Source organism: Saxophila tyrrhenica (genome assembly GCF_035928015.1).
Source record: "Saxophila tyrrhenica strain CCFEE 5935 chromosome Unknown scaffold_9, whole genome shotgun sequence".
NCBI lineage: Eukaryota > Fungi > Ascomycota > Dothideomycetes > Mycosphaerellales > Extremaceae > Saxophila > Saxophila tyrrhenica.
This window is the reverse complement of record NW_027041741.1, coordinates 402160-424111: the sequence shown is the minus strand read 5'-3', so window position 1 is coordinate 424111 and position 21952 is coordinate 402160. Positions and strand designations below refer to the sequence as shown.

Here is a 21952-nt window from a genome sequence, read left to right as displayed (position 1 = left end):
GCTCGAATGGTCACGGTGTCGCTTTGGCTGCTTTGAGGACAGTTCAAGATGCATCGCCAGCAAGATCTGCCGGTATAGGCTCAAGCGCATCTACATGGATCGAGGTATACGCCCGCACATGCAGTGCCATGTTTTCTACAAGATCCAAAACATCTAGACATGACGTTCGGATCTGCACAACGTCGGAACCGTGCGATTCATCATGCGGCACAGCCCGCTGGCCTTGTTTGGACTACAAGAGTGTATTCCTGCTGAATCCTGCATCCATCGCTTTAAATTTCTCATCTCTTGCCTTTGGACGCAGCAAGGATGAGTCTGGCATGAGACGGCCGACTCATGGCGAGGCCGCCGCGAATACAACCTCTATCCTAAGACCACAGAGCTGTGAGAGCAATAATATGCTGGTGAGCGGCTAAGATGACGCCTATCGGTCCAAAATTGTACTTCAGCGCTTGACAGCCATCTCCGACGACGAACAGCAGGATTGCACGCAGGGCTTCGCAGACTCCTATAGGAGCTGACGGGCGCCTCGCTTCTTCTCCCCGCTGTTGAAGCTGTCATCAATCCTATCACTCGAGCGCTTTTGTTTACAGTCGACTTCTTCTACTCAGGGTAATATTGTTTTTTGTCTTCTGCAATCGCGTTTAGACAAGGATGTTTCGTTGTCTGCCTCCAACTCAAACGGTCAGGCAGCGTTTCAATAACAGTTTCGTTGTCATATTCTTCATCTGCTTCTCATTCTGCAGAGCATTGTCCCAAAGTGGCGGCAGAGAAGAACTTTCCACACGTTCAGCTGTCAACAAGCGATACTATAAGCACAAGGTCGTATTAGATGAGAGCCGACACGACGAAGAATTCTTTACCTTCGTGACGGTAAGCTCCGCCATAGATCTCACCTTTGTGGATTGGGATGAACATTTGCTGATGCAGCCTTGTATGTAGCGGCCGGATCTATACGCACCTCGCTGGAACATCGTGACGTACGATAAGAAGGCTATCACACCCGGCTACTGGTTCATTGCTCCCTACGAGGAAGCTGTACAATTCGACTCCAGTCCGCCATGGAATGCTCCTCACATATACGATAGCAGCGGCGAGCTGGTGTGGAGCGGCGCACCAGTCTTCAATGGCTACAGCACATTCGACTTTCGTGTCATCGACGTGCTAGGGACACCTATGCTCTCGATCATCGCACCGCACGAAGGCAAGGCTTTTCTCTTCGACTCAACTTACCAGCTCCAGCATGAGATCTTTCTAGGTCCAGAATCTCTTAGAATGGATGAGGTTTCCTTGAACGTCCATGAGTTCGCGACCGTGGATGACGGAACTCGTGCACTACATCTGACCCGTGAGCCACGAAAGACGTCACGGGAGAATTCAAAGGCGGTCGGGTATGATGGAGAATGTTACGCTGGCTTCGACGGCTTTCGGGAGCTTGATGTCGAAACTTGGGAGACTGTTTTCTCGTGGACCTCGGAGGGCAAGATTGGCCTTGATGAGAGTGTCGTGGACCAAGAGCCTGTTGAGAAACGCTGTTCGGAGAGGGGGAGGCCTTGGGAATACGTGTGCGTACCATCGTTGCAAGACTGGGAGTCGTGTACTGACTATGCAACGACAGCCACCTCAATTCCATCGACAAGTTCTCATCTGGCGACTATCTACTGTCGGGTCGTCGTACAAATACAATATATAAGATCTCCGGCAAAGATGGATCGATTCTCTGGCGGTTCGGTGGTCGCAAATCGGATTTTCAAACGCCGTTCAAGTTTTCTGGTCAGCACGCAGCTAGAGTCCAAAGCCATAACGACACACATACTATGATCACGATGCTTGACAATGCGTTCGGTCCTGGAGTACCCAGAACGACCCACAACAGTTCCAGAGGCTTGATCGTCACTCTCGATACTACAGCAATGACCGCCGAATTGATCACGGAATATCCTCATCCAAATCGAGGCTATGCCACCAGCCGCGGGAACATGCAGGTGCTACCAAATGGACACGCTTGGCTTTGCTGGACCAGTCATGCACTCGAAAGCGAATACACCACTGACGGGTCCTTGATCATGACGGCTGGGCTCAGGCCGAAGATCGATTCATACAGAAGCTGGAAGCTGCCATGGGTCGGCCGTCCGCACTACCCACCTGACGTGCGAGGTGCGGTCGTTGCGAAGGATGATTCCTTCTACACCATCGTGCATATGAGTTGGAATGGCGCAACGGACATCAAAGAGTGGCGTGTGTATCACACGAATGAAGACGGCAAGAACAGAACACTGGCCGCAACAGTCGCAAAATTCGGCTTTGAGACGGTGGTTTGGACGGAAGGGCCAGCATCACACGTGCTTGCAGCTGCTATCTCGAAAGACGGACACATACTTGGGGAGTCGTACATCTTTCCCACCATCCCTGTCGCGAAAGAGCTGGGCGCAGCCCCAACCGACGTTCCGACTGCTGAGGATAGGTCTTGGATGGAGGCCACAGCTCGCGATCCTTTCGTGCCGTTTCTGGCCGGAATCGCACTGCCTGTGCTTGCGATGTTGGCTGTATACGCCTCCCGGGCCTTCACTAGAAGCCGCAGACGGATTCTGAAGCCATGGTGGAAGACGGTGTACGCACCACTCTCTACTTCGGACAAACAGGAGAACGACATGGAAGATCAACATGAAAATATAGAGCTCGGGGTAGACGACGCTCGAGGTCCATTGTTGGGTGGTAAACCTAGATGAATAGTCTCAGTGTTGTCAAGAAAGTTTTAGCTTCACTTTCTGAGCGACAGTTGATGTAAACGTAGAGTGAAACTTTCAAACCTTCTACTTAGCCTCACAAGAACAATACACCAAGACAGCAGATGTATTCGTTTCTTCCCATAGAGAGCAATTGACGCGACGATACAGACAGACAAGTAGTAGTACATGAAGTCTAGCTCTAATCTACAGCTCATCAATGATATGCTCTTTCTTCTTCCACTCCCGCTCGGCGTCCTCCCGCTGAAGCCGCTCTTGTATACTCTCCTCCTCGCCCTGCACGCCAGCGTCCGCCGCCTGGCCAGCCACAGGCTTGCCATCAGCCAGCTCGCCAACCTTCCGCCTCTTCGCAACCGCCGCAATCTCATCATCGTACACTGTCCACTCTGGCACCTGCCTCCGCGCACGATCGAGCTTCGGCTCCTTTGTCTGCGGGTTATTGCACAGATCAATCGTCTTCGCATCCCGCAACGCCTCGTCCGAACACCACGTCTCACACCACAGCCACTCCTGTGGCAGTGAGTGGATCGGCAACACCATCTGCATGTGATTCGGCAGGTCCTGATCCAAATTGCTCAAACTTGCCGGGTCCGCGGACAACTGCTGATACTGCCCTCGTAATCGATCACCAGCAGCAATCTGCCGGAACTTCTTCAAGTCCACAACGTACAAGGCGCTAATGTGGTACGGCAGACCCCGCAAGAAGTTCTTCCAGTACCCCTGCTTCCAGAACCTGAAACCCTCCATCTCCGTGCGCGAGTCACACATGGGCGTGAAGCCGTACGGCGCGCCTTTGAGATCGTGTTGCACCAGCTCGTACATGTCCGTGCGCACGATCTGGTCGGCGTCGACGAAGATGACTTTGTCGAGGTCGAGGGGGAAGAGGACGTCGAGGAAGAGGATCTTGTAGCCCCAGATCTCGCGTTGCTTTTCCTTTTGTGCGCGCAGCCAGTGCGGCCATTTGTAGGCGACCATTTCGTAACGGAAGCCGTATTCTTCAGCCATAATGGGAAGGAAGTCTTTGAAGGAGGGTGAGAGGAATTGCTCGATGAACCAGAACTTGACGGTGTGCTTGGTGTGTTTCATGACGGACACCATCATGATGTTGAGCATTCGCTCGTAGAGATGGCCTGAGGCGACGGAAAAGATGTTGATGTCTGCTTGAACCTCTGTACTAATGTCAGTACTCTTGACGGCACCGTGGAAGAAACTTGAGCCCAGCTTGGACGCCTTGGAGAGGTACTTGCTCGCTTGCGACCCCTTAAGTCCAGCTTGAGCGAGCAACTTATCCGCGCCATCTGCCATACTCTCAAGCGCCGACTTTGATGGCTCGAGCACGTCTTCTTCCTCCATGCCGGGCTTTCTCGACAGCCGTGGGAAGAGTGTGGCACCGCGGAAGCTCATTAATGCGATCTCGGTGCCATTGTCACCAGGCTGCGGGCTGTAGCCCTGCGTCCCAGCGCTGTCGATGTGGAAGATCTCTTCGCTGCGTCCTTGTTGCAGAGCCAAGTTGTAGACACCAGGGTTGCCCTTGAACTGAAAGTATCCAAGGTTGGCCATGATAATGGTGTCAGCAGAATGCGGGTCTAGCTCTGTTCCCAAAACTAGCTGAGCGCCACGCGGCGGAGGCCCAATAGTGATGTCCCGTGAGTGGCCTTCAATCAGGATATGCTCGAGCTCGTACGTAGCTTCAATGTCAGAGCCGCTGCGGACAGCACTCAGCTTGATGTTGTCCAGATCATGCACAGTCTCTTTAGGAGCGACCAGCCAAGAAGGCGGTAGGTCCATGCCCATGTTCAGCAGAGCTTCAGCTGGCAAACCTGCGAAGTGGGCGCTAATGCCTTTCAGAGAGCCGTCTTCGCCGAATGTTGGCTTGGAACCAAGCACATGTCGGTAGAAGCGCTTGATTGGAATCTCTTCCAGCCGCTCACGAGGGTTTAGGTAGAGCGTGGTGTAAACACCGCTGAGCTCGGACAAAGTCTTGATGATTGGAATCCACCTTTGAGCGACTTCCGAAGCCGGATCGATCGCTCCGACGATTTGAATGCTGGCAGACTCCTTGTCTCCGACTTTGATCGCTGTCTGATCGGACTTCCACTTCTTGAACACACTGCTGCGTACCGTTGGTGGTGCTTCGAATATGCCTTCAGGCACATCTGAAACTTGCGACAGAGCGATGAGATTCGAGATCTTGGCGAAAGAGAAGGGGGAAGACGCTTTGCTCTCAAGGCCTAGTGCTTGAATGGCCAGCGAAGCTGGCAATAGGCGTTTCTTACGTTCGTAGGTATAGAGAGCCTCAAGGCCATCGACTTCCAGAATAGTAGAGTCTTCAATCGGGCCAACAACACGGCCGTTGAAGATGACTGCTCCTTGGCCCTGCTGAAGGCCGCCGGCTTGGACGATACTCCTGAACGGGGCCCAGTGCTTGACGACAAATTGGTCGACCTCAGCATTTGAGAACGAGGAACCTTCGAAGTACAGCTTGCGGTAGATCTCTTCTCGCTGGTCGAAGGTGGCAGCGTCACCAGCTTTGAGGTGTTCGCTGGCAAGCTTATCTTCCGCGACCAGCATATCGCATCCATCAAGGACCTCGGACATGAAGTCCTGGTCGACCTTCTCGCCAAAGACAGACGCGAACCGCCGCTCAGCGATCGGTCCGCTTGGGTTGTGCAGGAACGCCAACTCGACATTGTCGTGCTCTCGCTGAAACAGCCAGGCTTCCATGATCTGCTCGAGGCCTCCCAGAGTGTCCAAGTCGGCGATGACAGTCATGTGGACGAGCTCTCGCTCAATGGTGTCCGCGTTGGCTGGTAGACTTGGAAGCTTCGCAAACTCTGGTAGATCGCCTAGGTCGAGATGCCGAATGTCCTTGTCGTCTTCAGGCACGACCAGCGGCACTCTTCTGAGGTTGGCCGCCGCCAGGAAGACGTTCGGTAAGTAATCCTCCTCGCCAACTGAAGTCTCGTACACAGCTTGCTGCAGTGCCCTGTTGTCTCTGGTCAACTGTGTACTCATCTGCTGAAGCCAGTCGTCGCTCCTTTGGATCGGAACACCATTGATAAAGATCGTTGGCGTTGCTTCGTTGACTCCAAGCCGCTTGAGGTAGGCTGCAGCAGACTCAATTCTTGTCTCAAGGCTGTCAGCCTCCAACACCTGTTGTATTCCCATCACCGGACTATCATGCCGGACTTTGCGGCCCTCCACAGCGTCTTCAAATTGCTGAGACTGCGGTGCCCCAAACTTCCTCCCTGCTGCTTCGAGAGAGTTCTCCAAGTAGCTGAGAGCTGCAGCCAGACCGTATGTGTCAAGTAGATGATAAACCGCCTTTGCCTGTTGCTCACCAGCTGGAGACTTGATTAGAGGTACAAGGCCGAACCGTATCGGAAGCGTCCGCTTGACGAACATCTGGATGTTCTCCACAACTAGCGTGACATCCGCGTAGCTCGAGAAGTCGATCGGGATGATAAGATTGTGGATGTCCCGTCGAACCGGTGGGAGTTGGCCTGGATACGTCCGTTGTAGCAAGGCGCTGACACTACTCGGCCACTCCGCGTATCGCTTGTCCTTTTCGATGTCGTTCAGCCACATGATGACTTCTCCGCCTTCGCTTTCGTCCCGCCAGTCGTGCCGCTGAACACTCTGCTCGACCTGGGACTCGGTGATGGCTTCGTGCGAAAGGAGGTCAATAGCCTCTGCCCCGCTCAGCCCTAGCTCTCGCACCCCGTTGATCATCTTCCGCTCACGCCGAAGGTGCTCAAGCAATGAGTAAGCGTCCAGGTCGCGCGCCACGATCTGCACGCCGTTGACCCATAGTACGTTGAAGCCAGAAGGAAGGATTTGTTCGCGGTTACTGATGTGCTCTTCAATAAAGTCCTTCGACACGTTTACAGCCGCAATGGCGCCTGAATGTTTCGGGAAGTCCTGGGACAGTCGCACTAGAGTATCGAAAGGTGCTTCGCTGTTCATGACGAAGGTAGCTGCCTTCATACCAAGACGAACGAGCTCTGACGCCGATAATGGCCGAAGATCTGAAACCTCTTCCTCGCTCAGTATAGCTTCGCCAGCCTGCTTCGTGCCTTCTGAGGCCTCCTCGCCTTCCGTTCTGTCGTCGATGACGATGTAGTCGGTACGCTTGAGAGCCAGCTCAACGCCATATCCGCTTACTGTTAGTGGCCGCACCTCGGACGAAGTTGAAGGCTGGTAGCGCACGCGGTAAGAAGTCTTCCCGCCCTTTGCAGTTTGACTGATTGTCTTGTGAAACTTCCGGAATGACTCTGAGGTGATATCGCCGTACAGAATCGAAGGCTGCTCGCTCGCAGCATCACCCAGTATCCGATCGAACGGCAGCTGATGTAGAGGCTCCCCTGCTTTGCCCAATGGCTGCGCCGTGGTAGCATCTAGCTCAGGCGAGCAGTATCTTTGCCCACTGAATGGTACGTATAGCCATGTCTCGCAGCCTTCTTGTGAGTCCGACCCAAACGTAGGCTTTACTGACGTATTGTAATATTGGTAATGCGCCTCGATCCGTGGTGCCGCCGAATGTATTGACAACGCCAAATCGAACGACGATAGGTCCTCCTCCTGTACCAGATGTCCATCTTGCTTCAGCAGTTTCCTGAACCTCGTATACAGTGCTTGGTCGGTTGGGATCGAGTCAAAGTAACCCTCCGCTATGCGGTCGAGCAGTGGGAAGTAGGATGTTGCGTTCTCTTCTGCTGCCGTCTCTCTGGCCGACCGTTAGACTGGTCGCAAATGCGCGCTGTACGGAGACCTACAGTAGTTCCAATAGGTATGGTGGAGCACTAAAGGATGTCCTTAAAGCTACATTGACTGAAGGGACAGCATATGCGCCGATCGCGAAGGCCAAAAGGACCGTGGCCCTCAGAGCCCTATTCCCCCTTCGTATCATCGTATGCTCGGCAACGAGTGGTTATGGACAGGTAGTTCAGTTCATATCGATCCGGTGCCTCTGACAAGTCAACGCTCCGGTATGCTGACTTGCAACGTGTCGTCCTTCGGGAAGCCAAGCTGATGTACGATCCTCCTGAGAGATTGAAAAATCTTAGACACTCGACTATATGTTTCGAGACAAATGTAATGCGTACAGAACAGTAAGAGGTTCCAGGGGAGCTACATGCACATGCCTGGACTGCCTACCTACACTCTCACCTGCACGGAGGTGAGCGGCACCCGTCTCAATTCGGACTAGCGTGCACGTGAAGTGAAGTACCATTCCATTGCTCCCTACTTTAATCGGAAGAACCCCTCTACATGCTCACCCACCTCCCGCACGCTCGACGCCGATCTCTCCGGCATACACTCCTTAATCCAACCCGGCAGCTTACTCCTGATCCTCCCCTGCTCATACCGACTATCCATCAACAAAATACTCGCCCAATCATCCTTGTGCCTGATCACCCTGCCGATCGCCTGGTTAACGCTCCTCATGCAAACATTCTCGGCGTACTCTCTGCTCGCGCTGCCTTTCGCTTGACCTCTTGCAACAGCCTTCTCCTCGAGATACTGCATCTTCGCCTTCCACTCTGGTGTCTCCAGGTTCGGGAAAGGAAGGCCGACGACTACCACGCAGCGGCCGAGGTCGTCGGAGAAGTTGATGCCTTCGGAGAGCTTGCCGCCGATGACGGAAAGCAGTATTGCGCCGTTCGGATTCGTGCTGATGGCTTGACTGTAGGCCTGGAAGGTATTTTCTGCTGAACCTCCGCGGCTGTCTGTGAACACAGGCTTGAGCTTCTTTAAACTGTCCAGTAGTCTCTTCTCTCGCCACGTGCTCAGCAATTGCTCGAGGTAGCTGTAGCTCGGGAGGAAGACCACAAGCCCGGCTTTGACAGAAGGCGCAATGTTGAGCAGTGCTTGGCCCACTCGCATCGGCGTCGCTGGATTACTCCTACTCTTGAAGCTGAACTCGAGCGGGCCATCCGCATCCGATGCGATTGTCCGAACAAGTAGATTGCTCGCCGGAATCAAGTGCCCGCAAGACAGCGTGCTGATAGAATCGAAGTATGGAAACAGCTGTTGCTTGTAGTCATCCATTGGCGACATCGTCCCTCCCGCGAGAATGACAGCTCTTGCATCTTCAACCACTTCGCGGAAGTGCTCAGACGGGTCAAGGAGTAGGTATCGAATAGCTGTCGTGTTCTGCTCTTTAGACATGAAGAAGCGACCTTCTTTCGACGGGTTCGTCAAGCACATCAGGAAGTTCTGCACGTGCGTCAACGTTGGGACGTCCGCTGTGGTTGTCCCATCCCTTCCGCTCTCAGTCTTTTCGTTGACCCTAGTATGAGTAATGTAGCATTCGACCTTTCTAGCTAGTTTGCTGTCGTTGATATAGCGGACCAGCTTTGCCAGATTGACTTGATCGACGCCCTTGCCCGACAGTAATGCGTCCGGCTGGACTGGCGTAGACTCTTGAGAAGTTGAATGCATGATTGGCAGCAGCAACGAATCGATGACCCGCACCACCTGCGTAACGTACATGCGGTTGGAGCCTTTCAGGCGATTCCTAAATTTCTGCAGATACGTCATCAGGCTCTCCTTCGCCTTACTGAGCTGTAGCTGTGTGACCTGCGCGGAGTAGATGCCTTCGATAGCGTCCATCAGATTGTGCGCCTCGTCGATGATCACAACGTGCCCTTTGAGCGATACGCCCAGCGCCTCTCTTGCAGTCCTCTGGAGAAGAAGCGGATATGGCAATGTCACCATCTCTGCAGGGTCAATCGCAGTACGTGAAGCGTAGTATGGGCATACTTGGAGCTTCGTACCGACCGCAGCCAGATCCTCAATGTCGCGTATGCTCGCCAGAGCATGATCTCGAAAGTCCAGAACGGTTTCCTGATCATCTTTCTTTGGCAAGAAAGGGCATTTGTGCTCGGCGGGTGTACTTGGTTGCTGAAGCTCGATGCACCTCTCATTGATAGCTGTCTGACTCGACAGTTTCGAGACCTTCGAATTGATGCATAGGTTCTTCCGAGATCCTAAAGTAAGTTGCTTCAGGGCCTCAGATGCGGCGGCATCGTCTTCTTCAGGTGGAAGCCCAGGTGGAAGCTTGACTCGCTTCAGTTCGCCAACGAACTGGGACAGCTGTGAATGCGTTCTCGAGCAGAAGAACACCTTGAGCTCATCGGGCGTTTCTTCTGTCTGACCTTTGTTGTCCACAGACTGATACATGCCAAGCTTCTCCATGAGCTTGGTGGTTTCTGAAGAAAAGCCAGCGCCGCCGCCGACTTGCCTCACATCCTCTTCGTCGCTGTTGTAGTCGTCCAGCAGGTACTGGTCCTCATCTTCGCCATCGCCGACCTTCTCCTCGTGGACATGCTTCCGCCGTTTCGCCGGTGGCTCACCATTTGCATTTCTTTGCCTGACTTTCTTTTCTTTCTGTCGCACCGCTTCCAATCGAGCTTCCAGGTCAGCACGTAGCTGCCTGATCTCTCTACGCCGTTCGTCTTTCGCATGCTCGACCATCCATTCAGGCTCATCATCTTCCAGCTGTATCGCCGCCAGACTCTCGTCGAACTGTCGACGCTTGTGCTCCCGCAGCCAGGTCAAGGATCCGCAGATTAAGCTTAATGACTTTCCAGTTCCCGTAGGCGACTCGAAGATGCCTACGGTGCCTTGCTCGATGCAGTTGTAGACTGCTTCCATGAATTGTTGCTGGATGTCGTACGGTTGGAATGGGTGGTGAAAGTTCTTGGGCGCCATTTTTGTGGACATTGCCGCCCATCGATCTGATGCTGCATCGATAACTTGTATTTCAGTGTGGTCTGTGTCTTTTCCAAATGTTAAAGTGGCCGGTCGAGTTCGAAAGCTGGGGTTGGCGCGACGCGGAATCGACGCGTCGATCACGTGAGTAAAAGACCACTTCACTTTATCCCAGAGATTCCCCTCATCGAAGCAGCTCAGCGATGCTTGCCCTTCCTGAATCTTACACCGTCACTGCCTTCAAATTTGGAGTTCGCACTCGATCCGTCGAGGACCCACGTCTCGACAATCTCCTTGCTTTCCACCTTCTTCGTCTCCAGCCCTTTGGCATCCTTGACTCGCCTGATATAGCCCATGTATATAACAACCTCAGCAGCAGCTACGAGCCCGCTCCCAGACATCGAAAGTCCGAGTCGCGCCGGTACTTCCCACCGCCGAGCTGCGATCCAGATGGCTATGCTGCAGCAGATGATGGAGACCAGAACGTTGATGATGAGAGTCATCTGCCGGTTGACGTCCGCGTAGGTGACTTCGTCCACTTCGCCTGCTACTCCATGAGGTCCAAGATGGTTTGAGCCGAAGGATGGCCTTGCGTTGGGGAATCTCTGACCAAAGCTTTCCGCTGGCGGAGGGTTAAGCATGCGCTCGTACTTCTGTTGCTCTTCGTCTTGACGGAGACGCTTCATCAGTGCTTTGTACTCCGAAGTCTAGTATAGCGTTAGAATTTATTCTTGTCAAATGGAGGCAATAGATTCGACATACCGGCTCAGGCTTAGAGGTCGGTGGCGGCTTGTAGACGGTTGCACCTTTGAGCAAGGTATCTAGACGCCATTTTCTGCTGGCCTCCTCTCCACCGTTGCGCTTGTCATTGCTCAACAGGTACTTTGATATCTCAATCAAGTCGGCGTGGTCGATTGGGCTGCCTAACTCAACATCCGATAGCCTGTCAAGTCTTTCGTCCGTCGGCTTCTCGTCTTGTCCCTCGCCATCAATCTTACAGTACTCCTCTATCGCAGCCTTCGCGGCCTCGGTCGTCGTTAACAACACCATTTCGCTTGTGTGGGATATGTTCCTTCATTCGAGCGGTTCAGACTTGCCTTAGATCTAGAATATCTGCCCCAAAAGGGTTTAGTCGATGCAGCTTCGTCGGCCAAAGCCGCGAGATCTTGATTGACGTCTCGACATTTTTTTGGACACCCCAGCGAATGCGAATGCAACGCGGATGAACTCGGACTAACTACCTACATCAGCCTCTACATCACTGCTCCCACTCACCCGTCGACGAGCGACAGAGGATAATACACAACTAGCAGCACAGCAAATTATATGCCTCCCACGCCAGCGCGAACGACAGCGCTGTTGAAACCGCCGAGATACACCACTACCCGACAACTTCGCTGTCCCGAATGCTTTAGGCCTCTTCCCATAAGACAACTCCATACCTCGTCATCCCAACTACACCATGCGTCACAGAAACGGCAGCAGTCCGCGGTGGCAGCGGCAGTCTCGAAGGCAAAGGAGATGTTCTCCAATGGCAACCCCCCTCCAGGGCCAATGGGCATCGACCCTCTCAGAAGCGTGGCGAAGGAGATGAGCTTCATGACTAGCAACATACGGCAGTTACTGGGGTCGGGACATCCGATGCTGGATACAGTGTCGAAGTACTACACTCAGTCCGAGGGGAAGTATATACGGCCGATGCTGGTGCTGTTGATGTCGCAAGCTACGCAGCTTTTACCGAAGAAGCAGAGGAAGTGGTCGCAGGAGCAAGGAGGGATAGATACGCCGATGACTCCACCGGGAGTCTTGTCAGACACGAACCCTTCATCGCCATTGACAGCAACGAGCGAGGATGGGCTTGGTGATGCTTCGGTCTTGCCATCGCAACGACGATTAGCGGAGATCACAGAGCTGATACATACCGCCTCGCTGCTACACGACGATGTGATCGATACATCGATATCGAGAAGAGGCAACCCATCGGCGAACATCTCCTTTGGGAACAAGATGGCAGTGCTGGCAGGAGATTTCCTGCTTGGAAGGGCATCAGTTGCGCTGGCTCGGTTACGGGATCCGGAGGTCACAGAACTCTTGGCGACAGTCATTGCGAATCTGGTGGAGGGCGAATTCATGCAGCTGAAGAACACGGCACTGGACGAGCGACATCCGGAATGGCAAGACGACACCATCTCGTACTACTTGCAGAAGACTTATCTCAAGTCGGCGAGTCTGATCAGTAAGAGCTGTCGAGCAGCTGCGTTACTCGGTGAGCACCCTGCGGAGGTTGTGGAGGCGGCGTACCAGTATGGCAAGAACCTCGGACTTGCATTTCAGCTTGTGGATGACATGCTGGATTACACTGTGAGTGGCTCTGAGCTCGGGAAGCCAGCTGGGGCAGATCTAGAGCTGGGTCTGGCGACTGCACCTTTGCTCTTTGCGTGGCGGGAGAACAAGGAGCTGGGAACACTGGTGGGTCGCAAGTTTGCGGAGCCAGGCGATGTGCAACGGGTGAGATCGCATTCGCTCTACGATGATGTACGACTGAGACTAACATGCGTTCAGGCGCGAGACCTAGTCGTTCAAAGCGACGGCATCGAACAGACACGAGCACTAGCCCAAGAGTACGCCGACAACGCCGCCCGCGCAATTTCAAGCTTCCCGGAGAGCGAGGCCAAAGTCGGCTTACTGGACATGTGCACCAAGGTCATGAAGCGAAGGAAGTGATGGAGCATTCGAGCGTGCTACTTTTAGACTCTACTTGCTCTCAAGTTCGCAGCATCGAGCGAGGGCATTAGCCAGGCGTTGATGGAGGGTGGCTAAGGCAATACTACCAACGCATGAGGGTGGTGGATTGCTGCAGATATGTATAGATGTACAAAATATATGACAGTATCGCGTTGCCAAAAGGGTTTCCATTTGTCAATCACTTGCAGCGCTTTCAACGGGATTTGCACGTGGAGGTGCCCCACACTCGATCTGATACCCAACTTCACATCCAACTCCAGCCGTCCATTCGAGCCCACAAGCATGACAATGTGAAGCCCACACAGCTCACGAGTGTTCCACAACCACCACACATCATGCTCCCGTCCTAAGGCACCAACAATGTACCCCACCTTCACCCCCCTCTCCACCCTCCACTAACATCCCCTCCAGGATCGACCCCCCCACCCGCCTCCGCCGCGCCATCCTCCACCCCTCCCTCCCCCTCGTAACCCGCCTCATCCACACCCACCCCTCCCTCCTCCACAACCCGGACTTCGCCTCCAAAGCCAACACCTCCCTGCACCTCGCCGCGGCCCACAACCACGCGGACATCGTGTCCTTCCTGCTCTCCGCCGGGCATGAGGAGGGGGAGATAAGCAGGAATACCGAGCATGAGACACCCTTAATGCTTGCGGCGCGCGGGGGGGCCGTGGAGGCCGGGAGGGTGTTGGTGAAAATGTGTCCTGGGTCAGTGGGGATGAGGAATGCACGGGGCGAGGACGCGGTGATGATTGCGTGTCAGAACCCCGCTGCCACCGGCCTCATACCTCTCCTCCTCCAAACCTGCGGCCTAGAAGCAGTCGATCGCGTAGACAACTCCGGCAACACGCCCCTGCACCACGCGAGCGCGAGCGGGTCGCTGAAGGCGCTGCGGATTCTGCTCGGTGCTGGAGCGAAGCCCTTTGAGCCTAACGGGCACGATTGGACGCCGCTGGCGTATTCGCAGACGGTGGCGGCGGAGGTGTATTTTAAGAATCTGGTTGCGGAATTGGAGAGGCGGAAGGCGGAGGGGATGAAGGCGGAGGAGGAGAGGGTGAAGCAGCGGGTTGGGGGGTTGAGGGTTGTGGGCCCGGATGAGGAGGGTGGTGGTGGGAGGGGTGGAATAATGGAAAGTGGGAGAGGTGGTGGGAAAGGAGAAGCGGTACCGATGACGCCGGTGGATGACGAGGATCATATTACTGATGCGCTGAAGAGGCATTGGAGCCCTACGGTGGAGCGGAAGAGGCCTGTGACGCCTGGGAGTGCGGGCAAAGCGCCGTTGTCGACGCATGAGTGGGATGCGAGGCTGGTACATGCGAGGACGCGGTCGTCTAGCGGTGGGTGAGCACAGGAGCAGCAGCACGACGTGATGAAGTACGAGGTGAAAGCGAAGAGATACCCAGTGCTCACCTCATAGCACATATGAAACGAGATCACAACAAGCCTTTTGGTAACTACATGTATTCATTCTCACTACCCCCCTAAATCTTACCCTGCCCCTTCGGCACCTTCCGATCCACCCCCAAACTCTCCACATCCCCCTTCTTATAGAAATGCGGCGCCAGCTCATTCAACCACTCGGGCTGCAACGGCACACAACTCCGCATAAACTCCTTGCTCGTCAGCACCAATTCGTAGAAAACCACCCACTTCGGTCTGCTCTCCATCAGCACGCTGCTCGGGTGGAGATGCACTGTGAGATTGTTCTTGACAGTGCGATAGCTATCCCCGTTGCGTTGGAGACGGGCGGCGTTTGGAAAGAAACCGGCCGTCAGCGCGCGGAGGATGGGCTGGAGGTTTGAACTGCCGCAGGTACTGGCTGGATCGACTTCAACGCGCTCGCAGAGTTTCGTTAACTGATCCCGCACATCTCTCGCGCGGGTAAGGCTGCGCTGCTGCAGGAAATTCTCCTTTGCCCAGACGAACGAGAAATCCGCATCGAGCCACTGGTTGAAGATATTCAGCAAGGTCCCGTGATCGCCGCCTTCTTTCACCGTGAAACGGTTCCTAGCCGCGTCTGCCTGCATCTTCTTATCCCGCGGTCGGTAGAACAAGGCGGAGGCTTCGCCGAGCATGGCGACGATGGACAGGACTTCCGCCACGCAGCCTTCTTTGTCCGCGGCGAGGACGGCTTTAGCGAGCATAGGGTCCGTCGGGAATTCAGCCATCTGCCGTCCGATCTTTGTGAGCTCCCCGCGGTCGTTGAGCGCGCCGAGGGCGTAAAGTTGTTCGAGCGAGCGGATGAGCATGTCTGGTGCCGGAGGGTCCATGAAGTCGAAGGCGATGAGGTCGTTGATACCCAAAGATTTTAGCATGAGGACGATGGAGTTGAGGTTCGTGCGTTGGATTTCCGGGGTAGTGGATTCGGGGAGGTCGTTGTAGAAGGCCCATTTCGTGTACAGGCGGAAGCATTTCCCTGGGCCGGTGCGGCCGGCGCGACCGGCGCGTTGGTTGGCCGAGGCACGGGAGATGGGGACGGCGACGAGGGACTCCATGTTTGTGGCGGGCGTGTAGCGGTTCTCTTTCACGTAGCCCGGGTCGATCACGTAGACGATGTTGTCGATTGTGAGACTGGTTTCGGCGATGTTGGTGGCGAGGACGACTTTGCGGACTTTGGGCGGTGTTGGGTCGAAAATCTTTTGTTGTAGGTCCGTTGGTAGATTGGCGTAGATGGGACATATCATCAGCTCGGGTGCCGCTGAGCCCAGCTTCTTTGCTGTTTCTTGTAGCGACTGTTCTGCTTGCTCGATCTCATCCTGGCCTGTGAGGAAGACCAAAATGTCGCCAGGCATGGGTTGCGAAAGGTGAATCTGGAAGACTGTGGTGATGGCGGCCGAGAGGTAGTTGGCCTCTGGCTGCAGCGAGTAATTCATCTCGACATCGTAAGTCCGGCCAGGAATATTGAGAATAGGTGCGTCGTCGAAGAAAGCAGAGAATTTCTGCGCATCCAAGGTAGCCGACGAGATCAGGAGCTTCAGATCTGGGCGTCCACGAGCGATATCCTTCACCAAACCGAAGAGAATGTCGGTATGCAGCGTTCGTTCGTGGGCTTCATCAATCATCAGACAACTGTACCCTCCCAGATCCGGCTCCGTCAAGAACTCTCTGAGAAGCATGCCGTCCGTCATATATTTCAACATCGTCTTGTCCGTCGTGGCATCTTCAAACCGAATCGCGTATCCCACTTCATTCCCAACTTTCACTCCGATCTCCTCTGCCACTCTGGCAGCAACGCTCATCGCGGCCACTCGTCGAGGCTGAGTGCAACCCACCTTCATCCCTTCCTTGCAGTATCCATCCTCGTACAGGTACTGCGGCAGCTGCGTCGTCTTCCCACTACCAGTCTCTCCAACCACGATCAGCACCTGGAACTCCTTCACTGCGTCCAGGAACTGCTGCCGGTACTGGTAGACGGGCAAACTCTTCCGCTTTTCTTCAATCGTCTTCGCCTTCCGCTCCGCAGCGAGTAATTGCTGCGCCATTAACCGCTCCTCCGCGCTCTGCATCTCGCCCAGTCCGCCTTTCATCACCGCATCGCTGACCCATTTGATCTGCTGCTCCTCGTCGAAAACGTATTCATACTCTGCCTCGTTCTTGCGATCCGCAACGACAATCTGCGCCTGTGTCTTCGCCAGCTGCTCCCGCTCCCACTCTTCGTGCTCGGTCACGTATCGCTCTCGCCCCTGATCGTCTCGGTCCACGTAGCGGGAGTACAGCGCGTCTTGCTTCCGCCTCGTGTCCATCTTGCCTTTCTCTGTGATGTAGTCCTCGGGCATCGCGTAGCCGTCGATATAGTCGTCAATACCCTCCCGCTCCTCGGCCAGACGCAGCGCCTCTCTGTTTCGGGCAAACTCATCCTTCTCAGTCTGTGTGAGGAGAGGGTTCGACCGTTCTTCTTCCGCTTCATCAGCCACCTGCTTCCGCAGCAGAGCCAGCTCCTGAGCCGAGCGTTTCTTAAGATAGTTTTGCCGGGAGCGCAATCGAAGAGCAGCCATCTCTTGCTCCGACAGCTTGCCAGCTTTTGCTCTGCGGTCGGCGTCGGCTTGCTCGCGTTTGGAGGGGCGGTCTTCAGCGACGTTCTTGGTGGATGACTTGTCGCGGTTCTGCAGGCGCTTTTCGAATTCAATCCGCTCTTTTCGATCTCGCTCTTCCTCGTCGACATCGTCCTCCTCGTCTTCTGCCTTGCCTGGCCTGGGAGAAGCAGAGCCGTTGTCCAACTTGGTGCGCTTCGCAGGTGGGCTCGCGAACTCCTCCTCGACCTGTTCTTCCTCCGCGACTTCCTCGTCGCCCCATCGGTCGTCAAAGTCATCTTCATCCCTCCGTCTGATCTTCTTCCTGCTGCCTCGATCCCTGCTTCTTGATCGTCTGCGGTCTCGATCTCTATCCCGCCGCTCCTTCTTCTCCTTCCTCCGCTCGCCCTCCCCGTCAACTTTCTTGACGGCTACTGGCGCCTGCTCCTCCACATCCATATCCACCATAGCATACTTTTTCTTTCCCTCCTTCACTGGCCTTTCCTTCTCCTTCTTCGACACCCCATTGCTTCCGTTCGCCTTCCCGGCTATGCGCCCGTGCAGTTCATCGCTAAATCGCCGCAAGTCCGCATCGTTTGATGAGTCCAGCATGCCAGATAACTTGTCGAACAGCGATCCAGAACTCTTCGTCGTCTTTGCCGTTTGTGTGATGAAATCGACCAGCATCGGCTCGGACGCGCCGACCAGCTTGATCAAGTTGTCCGAGACGAAGGTCTGGACGTCCATGGTGGGGGGAGATGCGTGTGCTGTCGCGTCGACCAGTCTTTGAGTCGGTGGTATGGTAGACTTGCTCGAGCTCTGGTGCGGGCGGTTTTTCTGCCGGCGGCGGTGTACGTTTCAAGCCGCGGAGGTCGGCCGTTTCGCCTTGGGAATCCTTGCTGCTGATCGAGTCGATCCTACTTGCTCCTTCTCCTTATCCGTAACGTGAAGCTGAGCAGCGCGGTGTCGAGGTACATGTAGTGTGTAGAAGTCTTGAGCAAAGAGCTTCATCATTAACTCCTCATTTGATGAAGAAATACAGCCATTCTGGGTCAATGTCTCCATTCAATTGACGACGATCACATGCTTCGGAGCCAAGGGGCATGCCGGTAGACGGATTTAGAACTAGCAGCTGCATCCCTCGAATCCAGGGTCGTTGGCCTCCACGACGACAAGGTCTCGAGAAAATGAAAGCATCCATGTCCTGTGACACCATCGGATATTCAAACACACACGACACATATACCCTCTAGCGACAATATCACGAGAGCATATCACCCTATCCGCCACCTTGCATCGTTCGACACAGCATTGCACCGCCTCGTAGGAGGTACTGCGAGACCACTAAAACATACTAAGCTCCTCCATCCGCATGCCATCCATGAGAGCAGCAAGATAAGCGCATCCTCTGCGACATAGCGGCACAGCCTTGCTATCCTGGAAGGACAAGCAAGCATGTCCACAACGACACCAACACCCAAGAAAACCCCGTCCAGCGGCAGCGGCACAGGTTCAGCACCAAGTACTACTCGCAAAGCGCCCGCTTCCTCTGCTTCCACTTCCAAAGACGCACCACCTTTGAATCGCAGTCCGAGCAGGATGGCTGCCAGCAACTCCGCCAGCGCGACAGGCACCAACACCTCGTCCGCCTCCATCAACCGCACTCGCTCCGTCCGCAACGGCGCTGGTACTCCGGTATCAGCCCGCGCTGCAGCACGCAAGCCCGCCAACGATGCCTCCGCTACTTCTTCGTCCGATGAAGATGCAAAGGCCGAGCTACAAGCACAGCTGTCAGAGCTCCAACAACGCCTGCAAGACTCGGAAACCGCGCTGTCCACTTCTCAACGCCAAGCAGACGTCTTGCAGGTTAAGCTCGATGAGGCGCTGAAGGAACAGAGTATCTTGGACGAGAACGTACATGAGAACACTGAGCGACTGGAAGAGTTGGAGAATGAGAAAAGGGAGCTACTACGCTCCAAGAGGGAGGCGGAGCAGATATTTGAGTCTGAACGGGCGGCGACGTTGAGGGAGAGGGAAGAGGCGGTCACTAGGGAAGAAGAGATGCAGCGGAGCTTGATGAGGATGAAGGAATCTTTGGCGCAGCAGCGAGCTGGATCGCTTGGTGCAGCCGACGGCGAAGAGGGCAGCTGGGAGAGCAGGAGGGCAAGTCGGCCATTGAGCATATCAAGAAACTCTAGCTTCCGGTCAGGAGCTGCGAGTCCCAATCCAGAGATGAGCGGCGGGCAGTTCGCGCCGTCAGGTGGTGCTGGTGTGCAGCGGAGCGATTCACGAAGTTCGTCAAGATTGGTCATGCAAAAGGATAAGATGATCGAGTCGCTTCGGCTTGATTTGGCGGAGGCACAGATCAAGCTGGTTGAGCTGGAGAATAAAGGTGGAAGCAATTTGCAACAGCTGGAACGGCAGATGTACGACATCAAGATGCAGAACGCGCGACTGATGGAGGAGAATGAAAGCTTCCAGCTGTTGCTGCGAGACAAGACATTGAACGGCGACTTTGCTGCCTCGGATCTGCTGTGTGCGCCATCGACTAACGGTGATGGTTCACGGCCGCCTTCGCGCAATCCTGCCGATGGGCTGAGACAGAGTGGGACCAGTCTGGCGGATGAGCTAGGCTCTGCGAACCAAGACGACGCTTCGACACTTGATGGTGACATCGGCCCAGACAGCGCAACGACCGTTACCGACAGCAAGGAACGACGACTACAAGGCGAAGTCAACAGCCTGAAAGACCAAAATAAGGCGCTGACGCTCTATATTAACAATATCATCTCCCGCCTGCTACAACACGAGCAGTTCGAGCAGATTCTCGACAAGACGCCCGACCTTATGGCCGGACCCGGCGCGATCAGTCGCAAATATGCTGAAGTGCCACCGGCCGACTCTGCGCCAAAGCCTACGAGTTCTGCAGGTATGGACATGGAGAAAGACCTCCCGCCTCCACCTCCGCCACACAAGGACGAACCCACCAAATCTCCACCGCCAGGAGAAGAACCCCAATCACTTCTCCAGCGTGCCGGCTCCGTCCTCCGTGGCCGTGGAACAAAGCCTCCACGACCCCAAAGCACGATGCTCAACCCCGACGCCGCAGCAGAAGTCAACCCCACTGTCCACGAGAACCCCGACACAGCGCCCAGGATCCCACTCGGTCGCTCCACATCCACTCGCGGCGGTGGCGGGCACAAGCGCTCCAACTCCGACTGGCCTGCCGCGAGCGTCGTGACGAACATGTACAAAGGCCCGCCATCCAGCGGCCTAGCCGGCCCCACCAGTCCCGGCTTAGGAAGCCCAACAGCAGCGGCTAGGGGAAGTTTCTTCCCTCCCCTCGGCGCTGGGATCCGGACGGCGAGTGGCAACGTCGTCCCGAGCATCGACGAAGTCGAAGGCGGAGATCTCGGCGCCGCAGGCTTGGAAAACCAGATCCCTAAACCCGCAGCATCCGCCAACTCTGATGCCGCAGCCATGCCACCACCTTCAACGTCACGAAGCGACAGCACACAACGCAACTCCGACCCCCCCTCATCTAACACCTTCGCCGAGCCCTCCTCCCTCGCCGCCCTAACCGGCGAAAACCCCTCCAATCCTTCCTCTCCACCCCGCTCCACCGCCTCCTCAAGCAGTATCGCGGAACGCGACTCCCGCTCTGGCCCGGCTATCATGATGGGCTCGAAACCGCGTCCTTTACGGCTGGTTCAAGAGGCTAAAGAGGAGAAGCGGCCTGCTTCTGGCGGGGCGGGGCAGAGGGGCAGTTGGTTTGGGTGGATGAATAAGGGTGCGGTTTCGTCGGGGTTGCAGGGGGTTGGGAGGAGTGTTAGTGGAGGGAGTGGTGCGGAGCCTGGGCAGGGGCAGGAGGGGAAGGGGGGAGGGCAGCAGTAGGATGGTGCTCTTTCGCCGACCGTGAAGAGGAAGGTGGTTGAGGTGATGGATGTTTCGGGGGTGGAACGGGGCAGGAGTGCAAGGAAGCGGGGGCGCGTGGTTGCGAGTGTGGGGTGATTGGGGAGGGTGCATCATGATGCTTGGACATGATTTGGGCGGGAGGATATACCCCCTTTTCTGATTGATTCCTGGGTTGGCTTCTCGACTATCGTATGATGTGGTCATTGGATAGGCGTTGGCTGGCAAGGTCTGGTAGAAGGGCATGCGTGCCGCGTGGTTTTGGTAGTGATGGGTACTCTTCATGACTTCACTTGAGTACACTGTGGTTGCGATGCTAGTGAGTGCCTTGCAATACATACGACTAATCTGCTGTGTGGACTTTTGTGCATTCACCTCCAAAAATGCCAAGGCCGTGTGGTGGGCGCGACTTCACTTTCTTGACTTCACCTCGACCTCATTTCTTGACTCCACTTCACGTCGATCTCACTTCACTCCACCGTCTTACTATCGATCTGAATCGGAAGAACCGCGGCGCTAAGAAGGACACCAAGCGTCTCGCTCGGCTTCATGCATCTATGCGGTCAATATGAGATGGTCCGGTCACGAATCGTCGGAGGACGACGCCCCATTCTCCAACGCTCATCTAGCGACTAGGAAGCCACTGCACTCACTGCAGCTTATAGAAGAACAAACGGATGCACGATAGGATGGGAGGCGAGCGTAGGTCCATGACATGCACGCACGCCAGGCGAACGGGAAGCGCGAGTTCAGTTTACTTCGACTTCACGTCTTCATTCCACGTCGTCCAGGATTCCCTACGAAAGTCAGTGTGGGAGAGCT

General features: G+C 55.2%; 7 protein-coding genes across 7 annotated transcripts; 4 read left to right on the top strand and 3 right to left on the bottom strand.

Annotated features, from left to right (window-relative positions):
• Positions 1-654: 654 nt before the first annotated feature.
• On the top strand, positions 655-2729 carry LTR77_006085 (uncharacterized protein; the record flags this gene model as incomplete). The annotated part of the gene is made up of 3 exons (XM_064803327.1): positions 655-873; positions 943-1565; positions 1619-2729. The coding sequence occupies 3 exons, from the start codon at positions 655-657 to the stop codon at positions 2727-2729; spliced, it is 1953 nt and encodes a 650-aa protein (XP_064658242.1).
• A 204-nt stretch (positions 2730-2933) lies between these two features.
• On the bottom strand, positions 2934-10463 carry KRE5 (killer toxin resistant protein; the record flags this gene model as incomplete). The annotated part of the gene is made up of 2 exons (XM_064803326.1): positions 2934-7473; positions 7996-10463. 2 exons carry the CDS (start codon positions 10461-10463, stop codon positions 2934-2936), a joined length of 7008 nt encoding a protein of 2335 aa, XP_064658241.1.
• Positions 10464-10660: 197 nt separating this feature from the next.
• On the bottom strand, positions 10661-11513 carry LTR77_006083 (uncharacterized protein; the record flags this gene model as incomplete). Its single annotated transcript, XM_064803325.1, has 2 exons — positions 10661-11170; positions 11226-11513. The coding sequence occupies 2 exons, from the start codon at positions 11511-11513 to the stop codon at positions 10661-10663; spliced, it is 798 nt and encodes a 265-aa protein (XP_064658240.1).
• Positions 11514-11789: 276 nt separating this feature from the next.
• COQ1 (coq1 putative hexaprenyl diphosphate synthase) lies at positions 11790-13187 on the top strand (the record flags this gene model as incomplete). The annotated part of the gene is made up of 2 exons (XM_064803324.1): positions 11790-12971; positions 13026-13187. The coding sequence occupies 2 exons, from the start codon at positions 11790-11792 to the stop codon at positions 13185-13187; spliced, it is 1344 nt and encodes a 447-aa protein (XP_064658239.1).
• Positions 13188-13490: 303 nt separating this feature from the next.
• On the top strand, positions 13491-14553 carry AVO2 (Target of rapamycin complex 2 subunit avo2; the record flags this gene model as incomplete). The annotated part of the gene is made up of 2 exons (XM_064803323.1): positions 13491-13498; positions 13620-14553. 2 exons carry the CDS (start codon positions 13491-13493, stop codon positions 14551-14553), a joined length of 942 nt encoding a protein of 313 aa, XP_064658238.1.
• An 88-nt stretch (positions 14554-14641) lies between these two features.
• Positions 14642-17965, bottom strand: LTR77_006080 (uncharacterized protein; the record flags this gene model as incomplete). Its single annotated transcript, XM_064803322.1, has 2 exons — positions 14642-14652; positions 14701-17965. 2 exons carry the CDS (start codon positions 17963-17965, stop codon positions 14642-14644), a joined length of 3276 nt encoding a protein of 1091 aa, XP_064658237.1.
• A 708-nt stretch (positions 17966-18673) lies between these two features.
• LTR77_006079 (uncharacterized protein) lies at positions 18674-21112 on the top strand (the record flags this gene model as incomplete). The annotated part of the gene is made up of 1 exon (XM_064803321.1): positions 18674-21112. The coding sequence occupies one exon, from the start codon at positions 18674-18676 to the stop codon at positions 21110-21112; it is 2439 nt and encodes an 812-aa protein (XP_064658236.1).
• Between the last annotated feature and the right edge of the window lie 840 nt (positions 21113-21952).